The following is a 25,670-nucleotide window of genomic DNA, read 5'->3' on the forward strand; positions in this document are numbered from 1 at the left end:
TGTGCCGCTCTGGCCCAGACTCCCGCCTCCGGGCATGAGTAACGGAAGGAGGGTTCAGGAAGCCCAGGCATTTGGAAGCAAAACAGTGGGCAGACTTCATGGCTGGTACAGGCAAGGCTCCAGCATGTCTGCAGGGTCCCGGATTCCTCCTTTCCATCACAGAGCCCGAGGCTCCCGTGTGATCAGAGGGCACACAGGCCCCCGCTGACCCCTAGCTGATGTGTAGTGTGAGGCATAAACTGACGTGAAGTCCCCAAGATTTTAAGGATGTTTGTTAACACAGCGTATCTTAGCCTCTCCTGACTGATACAGTAGGACAGGATGGGATGCCTGTTATTACTGCGGTGGTTGAGACCAGCACGGGGAGCTGGTGAGTGCCCCCCAATGGCAGAGTCCCTTCAAGGGGATCAGAAAAGACTCCGGATGCCTGTAAAGGATTCCGAAGAGGGAAGGAAGGGAGGTGCGCTGTGTCAGTTCCAAGGGGGACAAACCTAGTAGATGAGGCAACAGCTCTCTAGAGCCCGCCCTCTTCCTCTTCCTCTTCTTCTTGACTTCCTGGCGGGTCAGGAGCCCAGAGCTCCACCTCTATTAAAGGTAAGCACAGCTGGCCCAGTTGGCGGAGTGTGATGCCCACGGCTCCCCCAAGGAGCGGCTTCTGACACCCACTGACGCAAAACACAGATGGGTGGACACGCTCCTTGTGTCGGAACAGTGCCGTCCAGACTGCCGTTTGCGGCTGACAGGGGCACTGTGACAGGGTCGGGGCGCTGACTCTTGTCTTGGGCAGTCAGGTTTCTTGCTATGGATGGCTCTGTTCTTCCTGCCATCGCTGCAGAGACCGATGGGCTGCTGTTGGTCTGGGAAGGGTGCTTTCCTCGCACTCTGGCCAGCGGGGCTGGCTGGCGTGGCTCTTGTTATAACCCGGTCACCAGCTCTTCAGTGGCTGCAACCTGGGCACAAGCCACAGGCTCCCATCCAGGGGAGACACAAAACAATGGCTGTGTGTCCTCAGGTAGATTGGTTTACCTCTCTGGGCTTCCTTTTTTTTTTTTTTTTTTTTAAAGATTTTATTTATTTGACAGATAGAGATCACAAGTAGGCAGAGAGAGAGGGGCGGGGAGGCAGGCTTCCTGCTAAGCAGAGAGCCCAATATGGGGCTCGATCCCAGGACCCTGGGATCATGACCTAAGCCAAAGGCAGAGGCTTTAACCCACTGAGCCACCCAGGTACCCATCTGGGCTTCCTTTTGTCCACTCATATAAAAGGACCAGAACATTGCCTGTCTCATGAGAGGACCAATGAGAGTGAACAAAGGGTCAGTGTCTGGCAGGGGTGAGGGGGTCTCGGCCACAGCACCCAGTGCTGGAGTGAGGGGACTGGCAAATCCAATATAGATGGGGATGGAGCCCCCGGATGCTTGTCCCCCCTCTCTCCCCCCATGCTCCTCTGTGCTCCCGCCTTCCCAAGCCAGGTCTCCTTCCGTCCCCACTTTCTTAAGTCTGTCCTCACTCCCACCCTGGATTTGCTGTCAGAAGTTGAAAACCAGCCCCAGTCAGACTGAGCAGGGGGGCAAGATGGGGGGCAGCCTCTGGTCCGACTCCTTAACTGGCTGCTCTCCTTCCTGCTGCTCAGGGCCTGGTCTCCCATCGCTGGCCGAGAAGCCGGAAACAGAACCAGGTCTGTAGGCCAGCAGCACTCTTACCGGGCCTGCCTGGTTTTGGGGGCCACCCACCCCCCTGCCATGGCCCAGCTCACCTTCATGAGGTCCCGATGGTGCTCCAGCACGCTGCACGTGGTCTGCCAGGTGTCCTGATAGCACTCCCACGGGTCCACCCTAACAGAACCAGAAAGAGGCTTCCCACGGTTTCCATTCTCACACTCATTCCTCACTGGTTGTTTCCAGAGCCTGAAGCTCAGGGAGCTCAGCAGACTGGCCCCTGCCGCATACTTAGATCCCAAATCAGATCAAACGTGGGCTTGAAACACCTTCCTACACCTCAGTTTCCTCCTCTGTAAAACGGGAGGAGTACAGGGCTTTGGAAAAGTGATGTTTTCTTCCGGTGCTCACTTTTCCCACCTGTAAAAATGACGATGTGACTCTTTTGTGGGGTTATTAGAAGGGCTTGATGAGTTTTATAAACAAAGTGGTTAGTACAGAGCCTCGCTCTGATGCTTCCCCACATGGTGGAAATTTTCCTCTGGGCCCTCGAGGATTGGGGTAAGGATTCAAAGCCAGGCCCTCATCAAGTGGTGGCAGCAGATACCTGAATTGGGGGACCTGCCCCGGTCTGCCTCCCTGTGCTGCGGGGGGGGGGCCTTGTGGGCATGGGGGGGCATGCCAGTCAGACTGAAGGGCACAGCCCCGCCCGCTGGCCAGCCCCTCCTGTGCAGTGGGATGTGAACGGAGCAGGGAGCTGGCCCAGACCAATGCCAGCTCAGGCTTAATTGGCAACTTAATGAACTGCTAAACTGGCAGATTTCTCAAACATTTTCTTAGCAGTCGAGCATTCCCTGCCCACCTCCCACCAGGCACACACACCGAAGCTTCCCAGAGGTAAGAGCTCCCGGACTGAAAACCTTGAGCGTCGGCTTGTGCGGCAGGCCCTCCCCCCACCTCTGACCACCACCCACCCGCCTGCAACAGGCTCCCCCAGGGCCGGAGGCCCCGCCCCTACCTCTAGAGCTACCAGAGCTTCCCTAGTGACCTCAATTCTTGGAATTCTGACCTTGCCCAAGTGCTTGGAGCAGTGCAGAGCCAGCAGGAGGTGCTGGGGAAATATTTGTTGAATGAATGAAGCAATTCAGAATCTTCCAGTCACATCCAAGCAGGAACAACCTCCTGCCCTGTGTCTTCCCCCCACTGGTCCCCATTTTCCCCAGGAGATCCTAAGCCACAGTGTTACAAGGCCTTGTTTCTATCCCTGACGTGACCGTGGACAGGCTGTTCACGCTCAAACCCCTTGATTTCTCTGGGCCCGTTTCTCACCAGAGAAAAGGCAGCTGTGTCTCCCTGTATCTCAGGGGTTTGAGAAAGTCTCTAAGGGACAAGTGTTTCTCACACAAATCACTGCTCACGACCCACAAAGATCACTATGTGATTACCGTGGTGGCTTCCCTTCACCGCTCTCCTTCCCACCCACCCCATCTCCTCTCCCTCATTGTGAGGTGAGCTTCCCTTCACGTCCCTCCCTTCTAGAAACCTCTAGGTGCTGCTTATTTTTCCGTGTGGGGGGGAATTACAGTACAAATGGTGTGCCATTATTTTTTTAAAACGCCATTTTATCATGCAAATTATAACCGTGGGAACTTGGGGGAGCGTAATTAGCATAATTAGTGGAAGCTTGCTTTAATTACACTGACAGCGCTGCACGTAACGGTGTCTGCCATCTTAGGGAGGCCGGTGCCCAGAGTCTGAGGGACGGGCAGTGCCCGCTTGCTGGCAGCCCCTCGGTCCCACACTCAGCCAGGAGCCCCAGGAAGCCCGAGTTCAGGAATGGGAAATAACGAAGCCCAGGGAATGGTTCCTAAAAGGAAGTTTGAGTTCACAGGAAGTAACTGGGGAGAAAAGTGGAGAGGCATTTCGGATTTCCTGGCCAGGCCTCACACCAAATCCAATGATGTCCAGGAATACTCCTGGATGCAAATGTCCCAGAGCAGAGAAACACTTCGGCTTCTCTCTTGGATCTGCTGGGCCCTACCGCCTGGTTATAAAACAAAGCGGGGTCACCTCCGAAGGTTTGCGTAATTATAGCCTGCAGGGGACTAATGCCTCATCTGACCTCCCCACCCCTGTGGGATCTAGATGGCTGAGGGGACCTCTCCTCTTCCTCCCCTCAGCCCCAGTGAATCCCAGGCCACCCCCCTCCCCCAGGGGCAAGGGCCAGGCCAGCCCTACCTGATCCAGTCGGAGTTCTGCACAGCCAGCTGACACATGATGAGGCGGTGCCGGCTGGACACAAGGCCCTGGGGAGCAACAGAGCCATCAGTGGGAGGCTCCCCGAAGCCTCCGGGGACCCCACCCCAAGCGGGCTTCTCATTCAAGGGCAGCCCTTCCTCAGCCACACCGGGAAGGAGGGTGTGCCCCCCCACCCCGCATGTGCACCTGTCACGCTGACGCCCAGAGCGCAGAGGGGAAAGAAAGGGACGGAGATGGGATGGGCCACTCACGACAGGGTCAGGAGGTGGGCCTCTCGGAGGAAGCAGCCAACCCTTGCCCAGCACAGAGACAAGACTTAACCCTGCAAACGGGGCTTCGTCTAGAGGCTCGGGCTGCTGGGTGGGCGACTTCCTCGGAGGCAGGTGGGGACGGAGGGGAGATGGACATGCGGGGAGGGCTCCTAGCCCTTCCCTTTCGTGTGGCAGGGAGGGAGCCGCAAGGAAAGGAATTTTAAATCAGATCGTAAGAGGCATGGGCCTTTTCCTCCTAAAATCCGGGAAAGATCCGTAACCCGCCGCCGGTGTGGCACCCGCGCCCTGCCCCGCTCGGCCGTCCGCGGGTGTGCGCGCTCCGGGGATAATGAGCGCTGCGGGCGCAGCTGTTCCTCCCCGCTGCCGCCCTGCACCCACCTGCTCGGGGCTGACAGTGGTCCAGAGCCCGGAGCAGGACGCCCGCTACCCGACATGTGTGTTTCCAGGAAGTGTAGCCGAGACGGCCTTGGGGCAGCTGTGTGCCCTAGAAGCCATCCATCGGGTCAGAAAGGGAGGGGTAAGGAGCAGAGAGGCAAAGGACCAACCCACCTGTTTTCCGTAGGAGTCGTGGACAGGAGAGACAATCCCACCAATCACAATAAACCTTCCAGTTTTGTGCAGATAATCCCTGGCTCTTTCTAATTAAGAGAAGAAAAACCACACGTTATAAAGATTTGGAAAGGTGTGGATTAAAGGTGATCGTTGAAATCAATACGTTCCGCTCTGCAAGGTTTATGGCCTTACAGCTCTCTCGCCATTTACATGGAAAGTGCCAACTTTCCAAGTTACCTTGGTGATTCAAAAGGTTATGGGATGAGATTCTGGCCCCCAAAGCAAAAGGATTTAGAACCAAGGGGATTAATCCAGTTTAAAAGGTCCTCTGCAGCTTAGAGGGATTTAGAACAAGCACCTCACTAGAAACCGTTTGAGGGACAGACTGGAATTTACGCCTATGATCACTTGCAGAAACTCTAAAATGGAGGAGTGACTTAAAAGGAAGAAGAGGAAGAAGGAGAAGAAGCAGCCGCCACCTTCTTATAATATCAAAGGTGGGCTGATTGCCTCATCTCAGAAGAGAACCGCCAAAACAAGTTTAAAGGCCATCCACGTAATTAGGGAGAATTAACAGGAAAGCCATCATTATGGTTGATTGAGAGAAGTTCAGTCACAGAAAAGCCTTTTTTCCTTTGGAAGGAATTCGTGAGGCTGCTTTTTCAAACTTACCAGACAAGCCCGATTTCTTTTCCATGAGAAAACTCAGAAAACTAGGAAGGGGAGGAAAATTTTAGTTCTCATTTGAAGGGGGTTCAGTGTCAAACCCAGCGGAGCCTGAGCTTGTACCAGGGAGGAGATGTGGTATGGATTTATTTCGCAGGCGAGGGATTCTGTTCGTGAAGGGGGTCTTGGGGAGCAAGGCTGGCTGTGTAGTTTACAAGCAAGTTCCCAGGACTTCCTTGCTCCTCTCTTAAAACTTAAAAATAAGGGGCGCCTGGGTGGCTCAGTGCGTTAAAGCCTCTGCCTTCGGCTCAGGTCATGATCCCAGAGTCCTGGGATCGAGCCCAGCATCGGGCTCTTTGCTCAGCAGGGAGCCTGCTTTCTCCTCTCTCTCCCTCTGCCTGCCTCTCTGCCTACTTGTAATCTCTGTCTGTCAAATAAATAAATAAAAACTTAAAAATAATTCTCATCACATTTGCCTTTTGTTTTCTTTCAATGCGAAATCTCTCCATTTATTCTTTCTAAAAAATAATTAACAGACTTTATTTTTGAGCACAGTTTTGGATTTAAAGAACAATGGAGCAGAGAGCACAGAGCTCTATACATCTGGCCCCCACCTTCCCATCTCCCCCCGCCCCACACCGTTTTCCCTATTATTAATATCTTGCATTAGTGTGGTTCATTTGTTGCACTTGATGAGTCCATACTGACACATTATTGTTGATTAACTATAGGCCATAGTTCCCACGAAGAGACACTGTGTTGTACAGTCTGTGGGTTTCGACGAATGTATAATGACATGTAGGCACTGTTGCAGTTACGTTGCGAACAGTTTCCCTACACTCAGAATCCACTGTGATCCCGCCGTTCATCCCTCTCCCTGGGTGCACAGCTGCCCGTAACCACGGATCTTTCTACCATTTCTCTGGTTTTGCCCTTTCCAAAACATGAGTTTTGCCCTTTCCAAAATATGAGTTGGGCTCATACACTAGGTAGCTTCTTCAGACTGGCTTCTTTCATTTAACGATATGCATTTAAGGTTCCTCCATGCAGTTTTGTGCCTTGATAACTCAATTTGTAAATTGCTGAATAATAATCCATTGTCTGGATGTGTCACAATTTCTTTATCCATTTGCACTGTTTATCCATCCATTCACCAACTGAAGGGCGTCTTGGTTGCTTCCGGTTTTCAGTGATGATGAATCAAACTGATACAGCATTCACGTGCAGGTTTTTGTGTGGACCTAGTTTGCGACTCGGTTGTGTAAACATCTAGGAGTGCAGTGGCTGGGTTAGACTGTGAGAGGACATTTGATTTTGGAAGAAACGGCCAAATTGGCTTCCAACATGATGGTTCCATTTTGCATTCCCACAAGCAACAAAAATGAGTGTTCCTGCTGCTCCACATCCTTGCTAGCATGGGGAATTACCAGATTTTTTGGATTTTAGCCGTTCTAATAAGGTGTGTCACCTCTGCTTTTTTATTTTTAATTTATTTTTAAAGATTTTACTTATTTATCTGACAGAGAGGGGGGGGAGAGAGGGAACACAGGGAGAGGGAGAAGCAGGCTCCCCGCTGAGCAGAGAGTCCAATGCAGGGCTCGATCCTAGGAGCCTGGGATCATGACCTGAGCTGAAGGCAGACGCTTAACGACTGAACCACCCAGGCGCCCCTAACCTCTGCTTTTTTAAAGCGTGATATTACTTTACTTGTTTTCAAGAAGTCTTATTTTGAGGCCAAGGACAAATTGAAAACCTTGTTAAAACAAAACAAAACAAGACAAGACAGGGGCTCCTGGGTGGCTTAGTGGGTTGGGCCTCTGCCTTGGGCTCGGGTCGTGATCTCGGGGTCCTGGGATCGAGTTCCGAGTCGGGCTTTCTGCTCGGCAGGGAGCCTGCTTCCCCCTCTCTCTGCCAGCCTCTCTGCCTGCTTGTGATCTCTCTCTGTGTGTCGAATAAAGAAATACAATCTTTAAAACAAAACGAAACAAAAACCCTTTTATTGGGATAAGCTCCATACCACCCCTCTCTTCTCTTGGCCCTTCACACTCCAGTCTTCATTGAGATCATTTACATCTGGCCCTTAGCTGTCACCGAGTCCCTGCTGTAGTAAGTCAGAGCTTCCTTCCTCCCCAATCCTCCAAAAAAGTGACCTCTCCTTACTCTGCACACCCAAGCTTTTCACTGGAAGCTCCACTCTTCTACCTCACCTCTACCTCGGTCCAGCCTGCCTGCTCTGTCCAGCAACCCCCTTGACCGCACTTAGAGCTCTGCTAGGCCCCTGTGCATCAAGTTCAAGTGGCCTGGCCGGGAAATTGTTTCTGAAAGTGTATGCCTTCACTCCTCTTCTGCACTGAGTTCTTCAAAGCCAGAGATTTTTTTTGTAGGAGGTCCCCAACTTACAGCTAACAGAGATGCGCAGTCAACATACGTGTGAGAAGCAAGCTCGGTATGAGATGACTGGCATTCAAACAACCTTGACTGGACACACTGCCGTCTGAAACACCGCTGCCTTAAGAAAACAAAGCTGTGATCCACATGTGGTCCAGTCGTCACCGATCCGAACACTTCTTGGGTTCTTAAGAGCCTGCATAGTGACTCGTTAATTGACCAGAGGATGCTTAACCACGCTCGCCTAGAGGACTCATGTAGCTATTTCCTCTGCTCTTGTCCTTCTAGAGTGTCCTTTCACTGGGCCATCTTAAGTCAGAAAGCCACCCACTCCATTCCTCGGACCACACTCCAGAATCTCCACAGGAAATACATTGCCCCAAAGAACCTCATCACCTTACAAACGTTACCCTTTGCTTCTGGCCAATGTGAAGGGCCACTTCTTCTGGCAACTGATGAGGGAGCAGGAGGCTGGCTGAAGACAAAGCAAAAGCTGGCACCTTGCACCCCCTCTCCACCCGCTCCCCTCGGTAATGTGTGTGACATTCCTCAGGCACCCCTGACTGCCATAAACGAGAAACAAACAGTTAACTTGCAGAGATCGCAATCCTGCAAGACAGAGTCTCCCTTGGTTTACAAATGTCCTAGAAATCTACAAAGAAGTTACCTTATCAATAGCACAATTTCCAAAGGCAAATAACTCAGTTCCTCAAGCCCTAAATAAAGTTAAATTTCTTCTAAACCCAAATCTCACTAACAAAGACGCTTGACAGCAGAAATGTGAATGGCTTGCCAAAAGACAACATTGATCAAGCCGCAAGACCTTTGGTATCCCGGCACCTTGTAGGTCCTCTTTAGCATATGAAAGCTCCGTTGAAACCTCCCTTCCCCTCACCTTCCCCCAACCTCCAGGTACAGAACCTGCCATCCCTCACAACCCGGGGCAGCAGCTTTTCCTGCCCACGGGTCCTGTCCCCATGCTTTAATAAACCACCATTTTGCACCAAAGATGTCTCAAGAATTCTTTCTTGGTCATCGGCTCCGGACCTCAGCCCACCGAACCTCACCTAGGTTCTAGAACTTCATCAGCAATGCTCCAAGATTCACTGTCTCACAAAGAGGCAAAAAATTTTTTCTTAAGATTGTATTTATTTATTTGAAAGAGAGAGCACGAGAGGGGGTAAGAGAGGGACAGAGGGAGAGAGAGAAGCAGGCTCCCCTTGAGCAGGGAGCCTGACATGGGGCTCGATCCCGGGTACTGGAGATCATGACCTGAGTCAAAGGCAGATGCCTCACCGACTGAGCCACCCAAGCACTCCTCCAGAAGAGGCAATTTCTGAAAGGAATAACCCTAACCCTATACCCTAGAAGAGGATACTTGATCTGAAGTAGTTAAACCCAGAAGAGGCATGATTGTGATGATGTAATCAAATCAGTTCAGTTGTTGAGTACAAAATGCCATGATGGATCCTGGAAGAATAAGAGGATAAAGGTGGCTTTATTCATTATTCCCCAAAGGTTCATAATAATGGAGAAACAGAAAGCCATACTGATGGATCTAATGAGAAGTGAGTTCTACAGCCGTGGCTTTCAGTGTTGCTGGAGTACAGGCCACAGTGAGAAACGCAGTTCATGTCCCGACACAATACGCATATATGTATACAGGTAATTAACTGAAACAAACGTATTACAATCCCCTTAACTACAGCAACGCACACTGATAGTTTCCATATATTCTATTCTAGGAATCATAAATTTAAATAAGAACCTGGTCAAAACCTACTATTGGGTGGCAACCTATAGTTTGAACAACAGTGTGCTAACGTTGAAGTGCTAAGGGCAGCGGGGGGGAAGGGACAGGAGAGATTAATTCTGCCTTTCCGAAGCGCGCTCGCCAACTGGTTTAGTCTTACCCACTGGGTTGGTCTGTAGGTCTGGAGGCCTGGTAGTGGTGAGGGTGAGGGAGGGGTACTAGTCACTAAGCAAGCTGGAATCGAACTTCACAGGGCCTGAAAGCCAGCCGAGGACTATGACTTTTAGGCCAGAGATCACTGTTTGGTCAACATGTATTCTGTGGACGGCACTGGAATCACCAGGAGGAGGTATTTAAAATAGACTCCTAGGTCTCAGTCCAGAGTTACTGAGTCAAAATATCTGGGGTTGGGACTTAAGAGTCTACATTTTCAGGTAGTGTCTCTGGGTGATTCTTTTCTTCTCTGAAGTTTGAGAACCCTGGACGTACATAGACGACAACCATAAAGTTGAGAAGTAGAGACAATACAGAATCATTGAAGTCTATTAAACAGGGAAACGACATGATCAGAACTGGGAAAGAAAAAATGACAGAAAGGGGGGCGCCTGGGTGGCTCAGTGGGTTAAAGCCTCTGCCTTCAGTTCGGGTCATGATCCCCGGGGTCCTGGGATCGAGCCCCGCATCGGCCTCTCTGCCTATTTGTGATCTCTGTCTGCCAAAGGAATAAATAAAATCTTAAAAAAAAATCACAGAAGGGGTAGTGAAGGTGGTGAAAAATCCCATCTTAAGCAAAAGCTAATCATTGCTGGTGGGAAATTTGGGGTCAGGTAATAAGGGATGAAGGAGGGAGATGACCCCTCAAAACTTCCCAGAGAATGCCCAGGGACCACAAAATAATAGGATTTCCTTCTCTCTTGAGATGGTTTTGTTTGCTTTGCTTCTGGGGTTTTGCCGTTGAATATGTCAATGCCTGTGTCATCAGTCTTTCAGACTGTACCTTCGTGACGTACGAACAGTACTAGTCTTACACTCTGACTCACTGGTGGCCTCATTACCCTCTAACTTGATTGTAATGTCCAGCAAGAGAGAACTGGCCCCCAGCTAAACAGAAGTGGCCAGGAACAGCTACGATTATTCTCTTCCTTGTTTCCCATAGAGATTCCAAAGGACTGAAGAGTCAGCCTAATGACATCTATCTAACTCAGGAAGTGTGGTTTTGTGGACTGAACTTAGAATCAGAAGACGTCTAGATCTTGGGTAAGTCACTTCATTTCTCTGAGCCTTAAGTTTCCATACCTGTAAAATGCCTTCTTTGCAAGGTTGCTATGAGAATTGAATCAAATTCTGAATATTAAAGTGCATAACACCCACATGGTTTCACTGGGGAATTGTCTTAAACATTTAAAGAAGAATTAAAATTAAAGCCATGGATGGATCTAATGTAAAACATGGTGATTGTAGTTGACAACCGAAATGATTCTAACCCCCACTTCCAGTATGTGTGTGTATGTGTGTCTGTGTATCTATTTCCCACACCACAAAGCAATTCTCAAGACACTAGCAGGTATCCTACAATCCAACTAAAGTCTGACACTACCTACCTAGAGATAGTATCCACTCCCACAGGTTAAGGATTCAGTCCTACAAGACTGCCTCCTCCCTTTCAGTTACCAAATTGCAAGGCCAGGTTGGAACCTGTACTTCTGGCCAAATAGCCACCTCCATGGGTTTGATTAATTTGTGACAGCAGCTCACAGATCTCAGGAAGTTCATTTACTCACTAGATTACCGATTTATTACAAAGGATATTAAAGACTACAGATCAACAGCCAGATGAAGAGATACCTAGGGCAGGGACCCAAACAAAGGAGCCTCTGCCTTTCTGTTGTTTGGGGACTCGTGGAGTTTGCGATCCAGAACGAAGGTATGTGGAAGCATCGGTTTCCCCAAACCAGAAGCTCTCTGAATGTCCTCCTTTTGGGGTTTTTATGGAGGCTTCACTACATTGGCGTAATTGATTAACTCATTGGCTGTTGGTGATTGATTCAATCCTCAGCCCTCTCACCTCCCCAGAAATCAGGAGGTGGACTGAAAGTTCTAACTCTCTATTTATAGATGGTTCCCCTGGCCACCAGCCTCCATCCTTAGGTGGTTTCCAAGTCACAACATTAACATAAACCTCTTTGTGGCGGAGAGGGCTTTGTTATGAATAACAAGACACCCATTTCACCTTTATAGCTCTGAAGAAAAAGAGACCAAATATTATAACAAAAGATGTTCTTCTTCTCTTCTTGCTCAGGGAATTTCACAGGTTTTAGAAGTTGTGGGTCGGGAACTGTGGATGAAGGTCAGAATATATGTTTTTTATGAATCACAATATTGCCATAACATTGTATAACTGAAATTTGTTAAGAGCATAGAACTAAAATGTTCTCGCACAAAGGAAGAAAGACAGAAGAAAGAAAGAAAGAAAGACACAGAAGTAAATATGTGAAGTGGCCGATGTGGTTTATGAACTGGATGGGTAGAGCCCTTTCCCAATATACATGTTTATCAAATCACCGTGATGCACACTTTAAATATCTTTAATTTTATATGTCAGTTATGCCTCGGTAAAGCTGAAATTTAAAAAGTGACACAATCCTAGGGTCTCTTGCAGAAAATAGAAAAAAAGGAACATTTTCCAATTTATTTCATGGAGCCAGTATCACCCTGATACCAAAACCAGGCAAAGAGACTAGAAAATATGCAAAAACCATTAGCAAAATATTAGCAAATAGAATCCAGCTACACATAGAAAGAATAATACACCATGACCAGCGGGCATGTATTCTAAGGATCCACGGCTGTTTCAATATCTGAAAAATCATTTAATGTGATCCCCCATATTAACAATCTGAAGAAGAAAAGGCACATGATTCTATCAATGGATGCAGAGAAAGCAGTTGACAAAATTCTACATTGATTCGTGACAAAAACTCTGAAAACTAGGAGTAGAAGGGAACTTCCTCAACATAAGGGACATCCTTAAAAACCTATAGCAAATATCACACTTAATGGCAAAAGACAGAATGCTTTCTCTCTAAGATCAGGAACAACACAAGGCCATCTGCTCTCACCACTGCTATTCAATATGGCACTTGAAGTTTTAGCTAGCTCATAAGGCAAGAAAAAGTAAAGGCATAGAGATCAAAAAGGTTAAAAAGAAAAACTATCTCTATTTGTATAAAAGTCTACTTAAAAATCCCAAGAAATCTACGAGGGAATTCTTAGTATTATTAAATGGGTTCAGGGGGTGCCTGGGTGGCTCAGTCAGTTGAACGTCTGACTCTTGGTTTCAGCTCAGGTCATGATTTCATGGGTCATGATCTCATGGGTGGTGAAATTGAGACCGTGTGTGTTCAGTGGGGAGTTTGCTTGAAGATTCTCTTTCTCTGCCTCTTTCCCCATTCTCTCTCTCTCTTTCTCAAATAAATAAATACTTTAAAAAATGAGTTAAGTAAAATCATAAGATCAACGTAAGAAAATTAATTATATATTTTTTTAAAGATTTTATTTATATATTTGAGACAGAGAGAGAGCACTAGCAGGGGGGAGAGGCAGAGAGAGAGGGAGAAGTAGACTACCCACCGGGGAGGGAGCCTGGTGTGGGACTCCATCTCAGTACCCCAAGATTAGGACTTGAGCCAACAGATAAGGCAGACACTTAACTAACCGAGCCATCCAGGCGCCCCTTATTAATTGTATTTTTATGTGCTAGCAACAAACATGTGGAAACTGAAATTAGACCACTTATAATGACTCAAAAAATGAAATACTTAGGTATAAATATAATAAAACATATACAAAATTTGTATGTTAAAAACTACAACATGCTGATAAAAAAGAAATCAAGGAAGATGTAAATAAATGTAGAAATACACCATGTTTATGAATTAGAAGACATAACATAGAGATATTAATGATCTGCAAACCAATAAATAAATTTAACGCACTTCCTATCAAAATTCCAGCAATACATTTTTGGTGTAAATACTGACAAACTGGGCACTTGGGTGACTCAGTTGGTTAAGTGACTGCCTTTGGCTCAGGTCATGATCCTGGACTCCCAGGATCGAGTCCCGCATCGGGCTCCCTGCTCAACAGGAAGTCTGCTTCTCCCTCTGACCCTCCCCCTTCTCATGCTCTCTCTCTCTCTCTCTCATTCTCTCTCTCTCTCAAACAAATAAATAAAAATTTTAAAAAAGATACAGACAAACTAATTCTAAAATTTTATTTTTTTAAAGATTTTATTTATTTATTTGTCAGAGAGAGAGAGAGCGAGCACAGGCAGACAGAGTGGCAGGCAGAGGCAGAGGGAGAAGCAGGCTCCCTACAGAACAAGGAGCCCGATGTGGGACTCGATCCCAGGACGCTGGGATCATGACCTGAGCCGAAGGCAGCGGCTTAACCCACTGAGCCACCCAGGCGTCCCTAATTCTAAAATTTATACAGAAGGAACCAGAATGGTTAAAACCTTTGTTACAAATTAAGAAAGTGCAAAAGAAGAAAATAGGGAAATCAACCTATCCAAAGTTCAAGTCTTTTTATATAGCTATAGTAATCAAGACTGTGAGGTATTGGCAGAGAGGCAGACACATAAATCAATGAAACAGAATAGAGCCTAGAAATAGCCCCACATACAAATGTCCAACTGCATTTTAACAAAGGTGCAAAAATGATTCAATAAAGGAAGGATAGTCTTCTCAACAAATGGCACTGGAGCAATTGGGTGGCCATAGACAAAAATAAACAACAATAAAAAAATCTAAATCAGGGGCGCCTGGGTGGTTCAGTGGGTGAAGCCTCTACCTTCAGCTCAGGTCATGATCTCAGGATCCTGGGATCCAGCCCTGCATTGGGCTCTCTGCTCAGCAGGGAGCCTGCTTCCTTCTCTCTGTCCACCTCTCTGCCTACTTATGATTTCTCTCTCTGTGTGTCAAATAAATAAATAAAATCTTAAAAAAAAAACCTAAATCTCTTATCCCATAGAAAATTAATTCAAAATGGATCATAGCTTTAACTTATGTAAAATATGAACTTTCAGATGAAACTATGGTGGAAAATTGGGCACAGGGCTTGGTGAAGACTCCGATATGACACTAAAAACATGAGGCACAAAAGAAAAAAAAAAACAATATACAGGACTTTCATAAAAACTTTTGAAAGACCCTGTTAAGCCCATGAAAAAACGAGTTATGGATGGGGTGGAAATATCTGCAATCCACATATCTGAGGCCTCATATCTAGAATATAAAAAAGACCCTCGAAGCTCAATGGTAAAACAAAATAAAACAAAACAAAAAGAACAAAACCCCTAAAGATCCAATTAGAAAATGGGCAAAAGACAGGAGGAGACATGCCACCAAAGGGGACAAACAAAGATGGCAAACAGGCATAGGAAATGATGTTCAATAGTACTAAGCATCAAGGAAATGTAAATTAAAACCATGAATTTCGCCAATCAGAATGACTAAAAGAAAAAATAATGACACCAATAGCTGAGAAAGGGTGTGGAGAAACCAGATTCCTTCTACACCGCTGGTGGGAATGTCAGACAGCAAGCGACCCTGAAAAAGAGTTTGGCAGTTTCTTTAAAAAACTAAACATAGGGGTGCCTGGGTGGCTCAGTGGGTTGGGCCTCTGCCTTCGGCTCGGATCATGATCTCGGGGTCTTGGGATCGAGCCCCGCTTCAGGCTCTCTGCTCTGCGAGGAGCCTGCTTCCTCCTCTCTCTCTGCCTGCCTCTCTGCCTGCTTGTGATCTCTGTCTGTCAAATAAATAGATAAAATCTTAAAAAAAATAAAATAAAATATAAAAAAAAAAAAAAAACTAAGCATAGGCTTTATCATATAACCCAGCAATGGTACTCCAGGGTGTTTTTCCAAGAGAAATAAAAACATGTCTGCGTAAAAACCTGTACATGATTACTCATATCAGCTTCATTGGTAGTATCCAAATGCAGGAAATAAATGAAACGCCCTGCTTGAGGCAAACTGTTAGACAAACAGTGGTATATCCCTACCCTGGGATACTGCTACTTAGCAATCAAAAGGAACAAACTAACAATTCATGCAACAATTAAGATGATCTCCAGATCATCATGCCCCCTTGTGAAAACCAATCTCAAAAGGTTGAGTACTATATGATTCCATTCACATAACCTTCTCAGCAATGATATAGATTAGTGACGGCCAAGTGTTAGGGATGGGGGTGGGGACAGGGCAGAGAAGTGGTGTGACTCTCGAGCTATAGGGCTCCAGGGAGAGCCTTGCACTGAGAGCTAGTTCTGTGGCTTCATTGTGCTGGTTACGTGAATCCACACGTGTGATACAATGGCATATAACTATATATCCACTTTATACCAATGTCAATTTCCTCACTTCCGTATTGTACTGTTGATACATAAAATGTAACCAATAGGGGAAACTGGGTTAAGTTCGGCACATGGGAACCCTATGTACTATCTTCCTAACTTCCTATAAATCTATCATTATTTCAAAATGCAACACTTTTTTTAAAAGCTTACAGTGAACTACAGGACACTGTACAATTGTAAGGTGGCAGTGTGCATATCCAGGCAAATGACAAGCAAACTTGTGGGGCTGGATGCTTCTGGAACGTCTGGAATTTCTGCTCATCCTTTCCCATTTTTGTTGCTGTCTGGACTCCAAGATTTGGGGTTGTGATGGCTTCGGGGGGACTGTCCGAAGCAGTGTTTCTCAAACTTTGATGGGCCCCTGAGTCGTCTGGGGATCTTGTTAGAGGCAGATGCTGATTTCCGTGGTCTGGGTGGGGTCTGAGATCAGGTCTGGGATTAAGGTGAGTTGAGAGGGGTAGGATCATTCAAGTGTAGGGTCAGATCCTGTCTTCATTTCAAATCATTTTATTTTGTTCATTATAGATTTTTGGCATTAATTTTGCCTTTAAAAATGTTATTTATCTCCATTACTGAGTTCTGGGGTGCTCCCTGAAATTTTGCACCCGAGGGAGCTATCCCCTTTGGCCTCACACTACTCCCAGCCCCGCCCGAGAGTCAGCATTTCTAAACAGCTCCCAAATGAGACCAGTGCTGCTGTCTATAGACTCTTGTTTTGAATAGTAAGGGACTAAAGACAGGTGGGGCAGCCCCTGCAACATTAGGGGACCCACAAAAGAAGCTCTTTTCCCTCCCCAGCCCCACCATCACCTCCACTTAGCATGATAAGGGCATTTCTGGACACTGGCAGGTAGTTCGCTGGCAGAGCTTGGCTAGGGCCCTGGAATTTAATTTCATGCCAGGCTTCCCAAGATGTGATCTATTTTTGTCCCTCAGCTCTGCCCCAGGAACAGAGCCAAATCCCTCTAACATTCTCTACTCAGGTCCAACCCACCCTCCATCTGGTCTACCTTCCTTGCTCCTGGACACACAGAGGAGGAGCCCAAGGCCACTGGTAGCATTGCCGTGTCTTGCCCTCAACACCCTGAGGACCCACCATGTCTCCCAACTCATTCCAGGCCACTTTGAACCAGGTAAATCTCTGCTCCTGACAGCTTGTGATAGACATCCCCCCAGCCAAGGACGGACATAACCCAGATGATCTATCCATTAATAATAATTCAGGAGACAGACATGTCTTGTCTGCCTCCTGGCCACTCAGTGAAACCAGCTGATGTGTGTAATCTACTCTCTTCTTCCAGAGAGTTAATGGAGGAAACACTGTGGTCAGGGCATCGATACTAACTCAATTTTTCCTTTTCAGCTGCAATTAGAAATGACCCTTTCTCAGTTGTATTCACATCTGGAGCTGCCTGAATTTTTCCTCATTTGTGCATTTCACAAAGGTGATCTCAGCTTGTAAACATTCTAAATTTTAGAACGCTTATTGGATACTAAAGGAAGGAACCAAGCAGGGTTATTCCTGCCCAGGGCTTGAAAATGGTTCTTCTTTTACAGGAACCATCCCTGTGGCCTACCACACTTAACCCTGGGCATTCCTTAACAAAAATTTAGTGAGTACTTATTGAGTTCAAGGCTCTGTGCCAGGTGCTGTGGGGCACATAGAGAAGTTAGACACAGTCCCCACTTCCAAGGATCTTGGGGTTTTGATACAGGGACACAGGGTACTCTGCTTAGATAACAGGTAAAAGCTGAACGAGCAGCACCATTGAGGGCTATGGGACTTCAGGGGGAGGGAGTGGTTCCAGTGGTGGCCTGGGAAGCTTTCCTAGACCTTGTGAGACTTGAGTTGCGTCCTGAGAGCAGAGAAGAGGAAGTGTACTAACTGGGTATTTTTACGTTTCTGTTTTCTGAGGCTCTGACATCTGGGGCCATGCTGATCCTGGAGGGGCCAGCCCTCCCTGAGTTAGCCAGTTTCTAGAGACAGGAAACAGCTCACCCTAGAGCATGCCTTTCAAATGCAAACTAACCAATTCAGAGCCCATACCCACAATGGACCCCCTCTGGGCAGTGCTCATGCTCAGGGCTATTACATACCTGCCCTCATCACCCCAGGGCCAGATACCAGACACCTAGGGACAGCTTCTATGTCGCAGAGCCACCGAAATTAATCAAACCAGCCAATCAAAAGCCTGATGACTCTTCCTCCGCTTCTTCCCCGCAGTAACTACAATAAAGCTTCTGGCCCCTGTTTCCCGACTCCCTCACCCTCCTGACCAGTGCTTCCCCATGTGGTCTGCCTGTAGCATGGACTGTCCTCTCCTGGGATCTGTGAGTATCACTATCTTTTTCAGGGATGCTCATCTCCGGATCTGTTGGCTTTGCCACACCCAAATAACAGTAAATCCCATATTTTAAAATAGAAGGAAGATGGGGCCCCTCGCTGTCTAGTCAGCAAGTGTCTCCCTTTAGCTCAGGCATGATCCCAGGGGATCCTGGGACTGAGCCCAATGTCAGGCTCCCTGCTCTGCAGGGAAGCCTGCTTCTCCCTCTCCTCACTGCTCATGCTCTCTCTCTCTCTCTCCCATCTCTTTCAAATAAATAAAATCTTAAAAAAAAAAAAAACCCAAAAAACAAAAAACAGAAGGAAGACACCCATTCTAGGGGATGGGAGCAGATGGATTGAGTCAGGCATGGAGCCTCCAGGCTCCACTGAGCTCTATGGCTTGGCTTTCTTTGCTTGAAAAGCAATGATGCCATTTCCATGCCTTTGTCACGAAGGGTGTCTCACCCTCCCGCCCATGACTGGAGCACCTTCCTGGATCTCCTCCTAGTCCCAGACCCTCCAGTCCCAATGTGTTTGGGAAGCAGGGAGCTGGGTGATCATGTTTCCCTTGGTCGGTGAAATAGTCATACCAGGTCCTCCTCTCTCTCTCCTCCTCTCTCTCTCCTCCTCTCTCTCTCTTCCTCTCTCTCTCCTCCTCTCTCCAGTTCTCATGAGTGTTCAAGTGAGCAGCCTACTTGAATCTGAAGCAAGTATGAAAAGGAGTATGGTCCCTGACCTTGATCCATGAGTGAGACCGTGGGAGCCCATCGGGTCATCCCTGGGTCACCACTGGCAGAGTAGGCTGCCATCCCCCTATAATAAGTTCAGGCTGGTTATGAACTTAGTGTCCATGGGGGGGCAAGTGGCTTAGTCCTTCCCGGAGTTGGCCAGCCCTGTCCCCAGCCAGCCATCTGCGAACGCTCGCCATCATACCTCAGCAGAACTGGCCGGCGGGATGCACGTTCGCCAGCGCAATGGCCTCCCCACTCCTTCACACCCAGGACTCTTAACTATAAGAGAAGCAGTAAAATATGGAACCTCTTGGAATTATGAGAGCACTTTTGTTCTTCGCCTGCTTCCTCCTGGTTCTCTGGCTCAGAAAGGCTACCTTTGCTAAGCCCCAGTCTGGCACGTTCTGCCGGGTCTCTGTGGCCAGGGGCTGACCAGAAGAAGATGTGGGCTGGGTGTGGATGCATGCGGGGGTCAGACCGAGGCCCCGGACCAGACTCAGGTGCAGAGCAGCCCTGCAAACCCCAAGAAGCTCCCCTGGACACAGAGAATCCAGTTCTCTCGACCATCTGTCCACTCCCACCATCTGCCCCCGACCATGGGGCACGCACCTCGGGCTGTCTTCACTCACCAGAGAAGGCAGTGCTTCCCAGAATCCCTCACCTGCCGGGATTTCCTCTAGTCCTGGATTTTCATCCATCTGTCTGGCTTTTGCGGCCAGTTGGACTTGCAAACCTGAACCCTGTCAGGGAGTCATGCAGTGCAGGACAGTTCCTCCCTCATCCCTGCTTATCCTATTTGCTCCACGACCTCTAGCTTGGAGACCGGGTGTCCCTTTGCCTTCCCCGCTAGGAAATGATTCACGACCATCAGTTCCACAAGCGTCGCTTCGGACAGACCGTGCCCGGGTGAACCTCTCACGTGTCCCGGCTGCTCCGTGCCACCTCCAAGGTCTGGCCTCTTCATCCCACTCTCCGCTGGAAAAGCTCCCCAGATCCCTGTCCCTCACTCTTTCCAAACCACGCTTCTTGGAATTCACCCGTTATTGAAAACTATTTTTTTCTATTTATTTCTCCAGAAATAGAAAGCTAAATATATATATGTAAAAATACGGCATGAACTGGTTTCTCCTTCAGTGAGACTCATGAACACATGGGAGAATTGTTTTACAAACCCTCCACCTGTGATACTAAATATAACTGGGGGTTGGGGGGTGAGGGTGGCGAAAAGAGGGGAAAGTGTGGGGGAAGGTATAAAGAGAAAAGAGTACACATGATGTAAAAAACCCCAAAAAATAACAACAACAAAAAAAAACCACCACCGTGGCTTCCCATTAGTGATGAATCTGTCATTCACATGGAATCAGGCTCTAATTTTAACCACATGTCTGTGATTTCACACTGGATGAACCATTAACCTTTTTGAATACAAGTTCACCATACAGGCTTCTAATTTAGGGGGAATTCAGCCTCTGAAGTAGAGTTTATCCAGGAAATCTCTTTGTCTTTATCTAGTAAAACAAGAAAACATCAGGCAGAGAATCTCCCTTTTGGAAAGATGCGTTCCCACTGAGGTTCTCGTGCGGGGAGCACATGGAATGGAACAGGACTGCTTAAAGGTTAAAGGTGTTGCTTTCCCCCTAAGAATAGGATTGGGAAAACACTGTTCCCCTTCCAGTTTTCTTACCTGTGCTCATCTTCCCTCTCTACTTTCCCAAGAATCAGTAGAAATATCTTCCTGGATCAAGAGTGCCCCGGCTATGGGCAACCAACTCTCCAGGCTTGCCTAGAACTTTCCTACTTCCAACACGGAAGTTTCCACAACCTGGTAGGGCTCGTAGTCCCCCTCAAACTGAGATGATGGGTGTGGTGTGAGGAAAGACAGCCTTCCAAAGAAGTCCACGTCCTAATCCCTGAACCTGGAAATACATCACCTGAACACAGGAAGAAGGACTTTGTAGGCATGACTTAAAGTCCTCATCTCAAGATGAGGAGATGATCCTGGATGTTCCAGGTGGGTCCGATGTGATTACAGAGAGAATGCAGGAGGGTCAGACTCAGAGAAGACGTGACAATGGAAGCAGAGAGCAGTGACAGGTTTGAAGATGGAGGAAGGGCCACGAGACAAGGGAGGTACCTGTCCTCTGTAAGCCAGGAGAGGAAAGGAAGCAGATCTCCCCTAGAGCTTCTAGGAAGAACTATTAAGATAATAGTTTAGGACTTGATAATAAATGTGTATTGCTTTGAACCAGTAAGTTTGTTGTAACTAAGTGCAGCAGCAGCAGGAAGCTAATACCGTGGTCACCCTACCCATGGCCTGAATCAGCCTGGCCAGGGAACCTGTGAGTCACTCCATCTTGTTCTGCACGCACTGAACCAAAGAAGAGGTATCAACTCCTACAGAAGTGGAGAGAGGAAATAGGCTCAAAGAAAAGGTATCATATGTTGGACTTGTTCACAGTCGCAGAAAGGACACGGTTTTAAAGTCATTTCATTGGTATTTTAGAATTTTCTCTTTGAAGAGACCTATAAGTAAAGAAATGTAAGATAACCTAGGAACTACCAAAATCAAGTCTTTGAAATTCCTGAAATTAAGTCAGAGAGCCCACCTCATTGGCCATAGAGCACCAGCTTATAGACCCTAGGTTCAAATCCTATGTCAGGCATGACTAGCTGGGTGACCTTGGGTTAGTTACCCAACTGCTCTGGCTGTGGACACATCTTTAAACTAGAGATAACATGATCCAACTCACAGGGGTGTGAAGTAACAGGTGAAAAAGCAGTGTAACATCAGCACCCAGGAGACATTGGCCATGCTTCTCTTTCTCGGGGAAGTTCAACAATTCCTTTGAGGAGGAAAGTTATGAGATAATGGAAAATATATATATATTGGTCTCTGCCCCTGGTTCCTGGCACAGAGCTCCTAGGACCCTTGTAGGGTGTGTCTACTGTTCTTGTATTTGCTCGTTGACCCCCCATTCCTGACACACAATTCCAACATCTCTTGGAACTTCGAGCATGAGAGCAGTGTCTTTTGTTCTAAATGAGATGACTCTTGGTGTTCCTCGATGGGTGCTGGTCACCAGAAAGACCAAACCGTGGTCTAAAGCCTAAAACTTTTAGCCCCCTATTCCCGGCCCTGGATCCTCTAGAGAGGGAAGAGGGAGCTGGAAATGGAGTTAATATTTGATCATGCTGATGCGAAGAATCCTCCATAAAATCCCAGTCATAGGGGCTTTGCAGAGCTCTGAACACAACATGGGGAGGGTGACACACCTGGACTCCATGGGGACAGAAGCTCCTAAGCTTGGGACCCTCCCAGACCTCGCCCTGTGTATCTCTTCATATGGCTGTTCTGTATCCTTTACCATATCCTTTAATAAGCTGACAAATAGAGGTAATTTTCCCCTCAGTTCTGTAAGCCACTCTAGCAAGTTAATCAAACCCAAGGAGGGGTCTTTAGAACCTCAGATCTATAGCAGGTTGGTCAAAAACCCAGGTCACAAACCTGGGCTTGCCCCTGGCTCCTCAGGTGTATGTGAGTAGTGGGAGAGGGGCCCCACTTGCAGGACTGAGCCCCGACCTGTGGGATCTGGTGCTATCTCCAGGCAGAGAGTTTCAGAATGGAGTTAAATTGTAGGACACCCAGCTGTTGTCACAGAGAATTGATTGTCTTGGGGAAAAACCTCCACATGACAGGTGACTAGAAATGTCAGAAGCGTGAGCATTTCTACAAGGAGTAAAGGAGATGCCCGGGAAGAGACTCCCAGTAGGTAAGAACTGAGTTTTTGTTTTTCATTTAGTTTTTTTATAAAAGAGAATGTGGAATAGGAAAAATCGAAAAACTCTTTAAAAAAAAATATGCAGGGGCGCCTGGGTGGCTCAGTGGGTTAAGCCGCTGCCTTCGGCTCAGGTCATGATCTCAGGGTCCTGGGATCGAGCCCCGCGTCGGGCTCTCTGCTCAGCGGGGAGCCTGCTTCCTCCTCTCTCTCTGCCTGCCTCTCTGCCTGCTTGTGATCTCTGTCTGTCAAATAAATAAATAAATAAATAAAATCTTTAAAAAAAAAAAATATGCAGCTTGCCATTGTGGGGGCAACAAGTATAAGAAGGCCTCCTTGGGTCCTAATGCTCTTGGTGCCCCCAGTGAGATGTTTTTCATGGTGCTCGCTGCCGCTTGTCCTGCCCTCCCTTAGAGAGAGGAGATGTGGCCCTCTGGCCTTGAAAAGCCGTTTCTGGAGACTGGGTGTCTGACCATTCCCAGACCCTGATCTCCTCTCGTCCTTAAGTGCAAGCAAACAAAGGGTTCTGAGTAATGCCAGAGAAGCCAAGATTGGGGGTGGGGGCCTGCGGCACTCGGGCAGACTTCGCCTCTGTCCAGCCGTAGCTGAGCGGCCGGAATGTGTTTGGATGATGGATGGGGGACAGAGCTGCACGCAGGAAATGTCGGGCTGGCTCACGGCTCTCCAGGCGATCGATCGCGCTCCGCTGGCGGCTGGACAGAGGGGCTTTCTGCCGGATGGAGGAGACCGATTTCAAAGGTTTCATTTGTCTTCGGGAACTCTCAGAGCTCACAGACGGTTTCGCTGCTTCTCTCCAAGCTGACCTGGAGGCAGGACTCCAAGGGACAGCAGCAGGAAACGATCCTAAAATGGGCTTCAGGCTCATGACATGAAATCAGATACCTTTGCTACACATTCCTTAAGGCAACATTTAAAAAAAAAATGATACTAATTAGTGTCAGTGAGAATGAGGGGAAGTGTGCAGTCTAACACACCACCGGTGGGAGTATAAATTGATCGCCTTTTAGGAAAGGCAATAGATGGTGAGCGTCTATGAAAATGACCAATGGGCATAACCTTTGACCTGGCAATTTCACTTCCAGGAATTTTTACTACAGAAAAAAATCTGTGCATGCGCAGGGAGGTGTGTCCAAAGGATGTTTCACTTCAACGTTAACCACAGTGGTAAAAAATCAGAAATAAATGTGGAAGCCCATCAGACAAATTATGGCATATACACCGACAGACTATTACACAGCCATTAAAAAGAATGGAATAGGTCTATTCAGTCTGATATGGGAAGATTTCTAACACAGTGTTAAAAAAAAAGTCAACAATGGATTTTGAAAAAAAAAAAAATTCAAATCACAGAACCTTACCTATAGTATGGTGACATTTGACTAAAGCTATATGAGTGTAAAATCATTTCAGATAGTGATGATAAGAGCAGTGAAGAAAATAAAATGGGGAGAGAGGGTGGAGATTAGGTGGTTGTGGGTGGGCTTCTCTGTGGAGGTGACGTGGAGGCAGAGAAGTGAATGACAGGGCATCAGCCACACAAGGGTCGGGAGGGAAAGTGTGGCAGATGCGGGGTGCGCTGCCTACAAAGTGCCAAAGGCAGAAAAGTCAGGCTGTTGCTACAGTCAGGGAGGTCGGAGGGAGACGCACTCGGAAGGGCCTTGGGAGCACAGAAGAAGTTTAGGATTTTATTTTAAGCCCTTGGAGGGTTGGAAGCAGGAGAATGGTATTTTTTGGAATGTTTGAAATTTTGACTATTTTGCAATTTTCAAAAATCTGAAAGCTCGTTTGTCTGTTGGGTGGAGAATGACTTGAGAGGGAGCAAGACTAGGGGGAGTGAAACCACTCAGGGAATCCTGAGTCCAGGAGAGACATGACAGTCATGAACCTGCAAATGGCCAGGCCTCCCATCATTTACCTCTGAAGGAGCTACAGTAATCGATCAGCATCTTACGGAAGTGTTGGATAACTAGACATTATTTTTTTTTAAGATTTTATTTATTTATTTGTCAAGAGAGAGGGAGAGAGAGCAAGCACAGGCAGACAGAATGGCAGGCAGAGGCAGAGGGAGAAGCAGGCTCCCTGATGAGCAAGGAGCCCGATGTGGGACTCGATCCCAGGACGCTGGCTGGGATCATGACCTGAGCCGAAGGCAGCTGCTTAACCAACTGAGCCACCCAGGCGTCCCTAGACATTATTTTTTAAAGTAGAAAGGCCTACATGAAGGAGAGAGTGATATTATAGTAGAATTAAATTTTGTGATAGCTGATTAATTATGAAGATTATTTTGTGAGGACCATGTTTGATCTGATCAAATCCCCATGTTCCCCAGAACATGCTTATGTATTCAACAACCTGATATTACATTGTTAGTTTACGAAATGAGTAACAGGACTGCTCCCCCAAACCCAAGAGTTGAAAGGAGACCCCAAGAATTACGAAAACCTGCGCAAAATTCCCAAGGAAGCAGGAAGTCCCATACTCTCGGGGCTTTAGATGTATCATGCATGTGTTGAAGCATACTTATCTCTCTGGTTTTGTTCCTTTTTTTTTTTTTTTAGCTGAAGTTACAGTGCCCCCTAGAAGACCAGATTTGATATTCTCATTCTGATTTTAGGTCCAGTAAGTATTTTTTCTTGGATGAAGCTCCTTCTCAGCACTTTCCTGAAAGTACCGGGTGGACACCTGAAGAAGACTCATGGAAATTCACCCTGGGTGGTCCACACTGCTACTTTTGGAATGTGCAAGATGAGCTTTGTGACCTTCTACCAGGAGGGCAGTTCTAATTGCAAAGAGAGAGACTGCCAGGAGCAGGTAAATCGGCAGCCAACCCGGGAGGGGCCCAGACAGTCGCT

General features: G+C 47.4%; 1 protein-coding gene and 1 long non-coding RNA gene across 8 annotated transcripts in view; one reads left to right on the forward strand and one right to left on the reverse strand.

The window, feature by feature from the left end:
• Positions 1 to 25,670, reverse strand: part of NMNAT2 (nicotinamide nucleotide adenylyltransferase 2) — a 193,880-nt gene that overhangs the window by 26,433 nt on the left and 141,777 nt on the right. For all 7 annotated transcript variants that reach the window (XM_047705700.1, XM_047705701.1, XM_047705705.1 and 4 more), the window contains 3 exons: positions 4,738 to 4,826; positions 3,896 to 3,963; positions 1,756 to 1,834 (listed from right to left, as the gene is read on the reverse strand). In XM_047705700.1, coding sequence (XP_047561656.1) covers positions 1,756 to 1,834; positions 3,896 to 3,963; positions 4,738 to 4,826 — 236 coding nt within the window. The remainder of the gene's footprint in view (positions 1 to 1,755; positions 1,835 to 3,895; positions 3,964 to 4,737; positions 4,827 to 25,670) is intronic.
• Positions 1 to 25,670, forward strand: part of LOC125086397 (uncharacterized) — a 31,956-nt gene that overhangs the window by 1,863 nt on the left and 4,423 nt on the right. Inside the window, exons 2-4 of the long non-coding RNA XR_007123172.1 lie at positions 10,704 to 10,804; positions 18,189 to 18,295; positions 25,433 to 25,629. This is a non-coding gene — a long non-coding RNA (uncharacterized LOC125086397). The remainder of the gene's footprint in view (positions 1 to 10,703; positions 10,805 to 18,188; positions 18,296 to 25,432; positions 25,630 to 25,670) is intronic.

The sequence above is a fragment of the Lutra lutra genome, chromosome 15 (assembly GCF_902655055.1).
Source record: "Lutra lutra chromosome 15, mLutLut1.2, whole genome shotgun sequence".
NCBI lineage: Eukaryota > Metazoa > Chordata > Mammalia > Carnivora > Mustelidae > Lutra > Lutra lutra.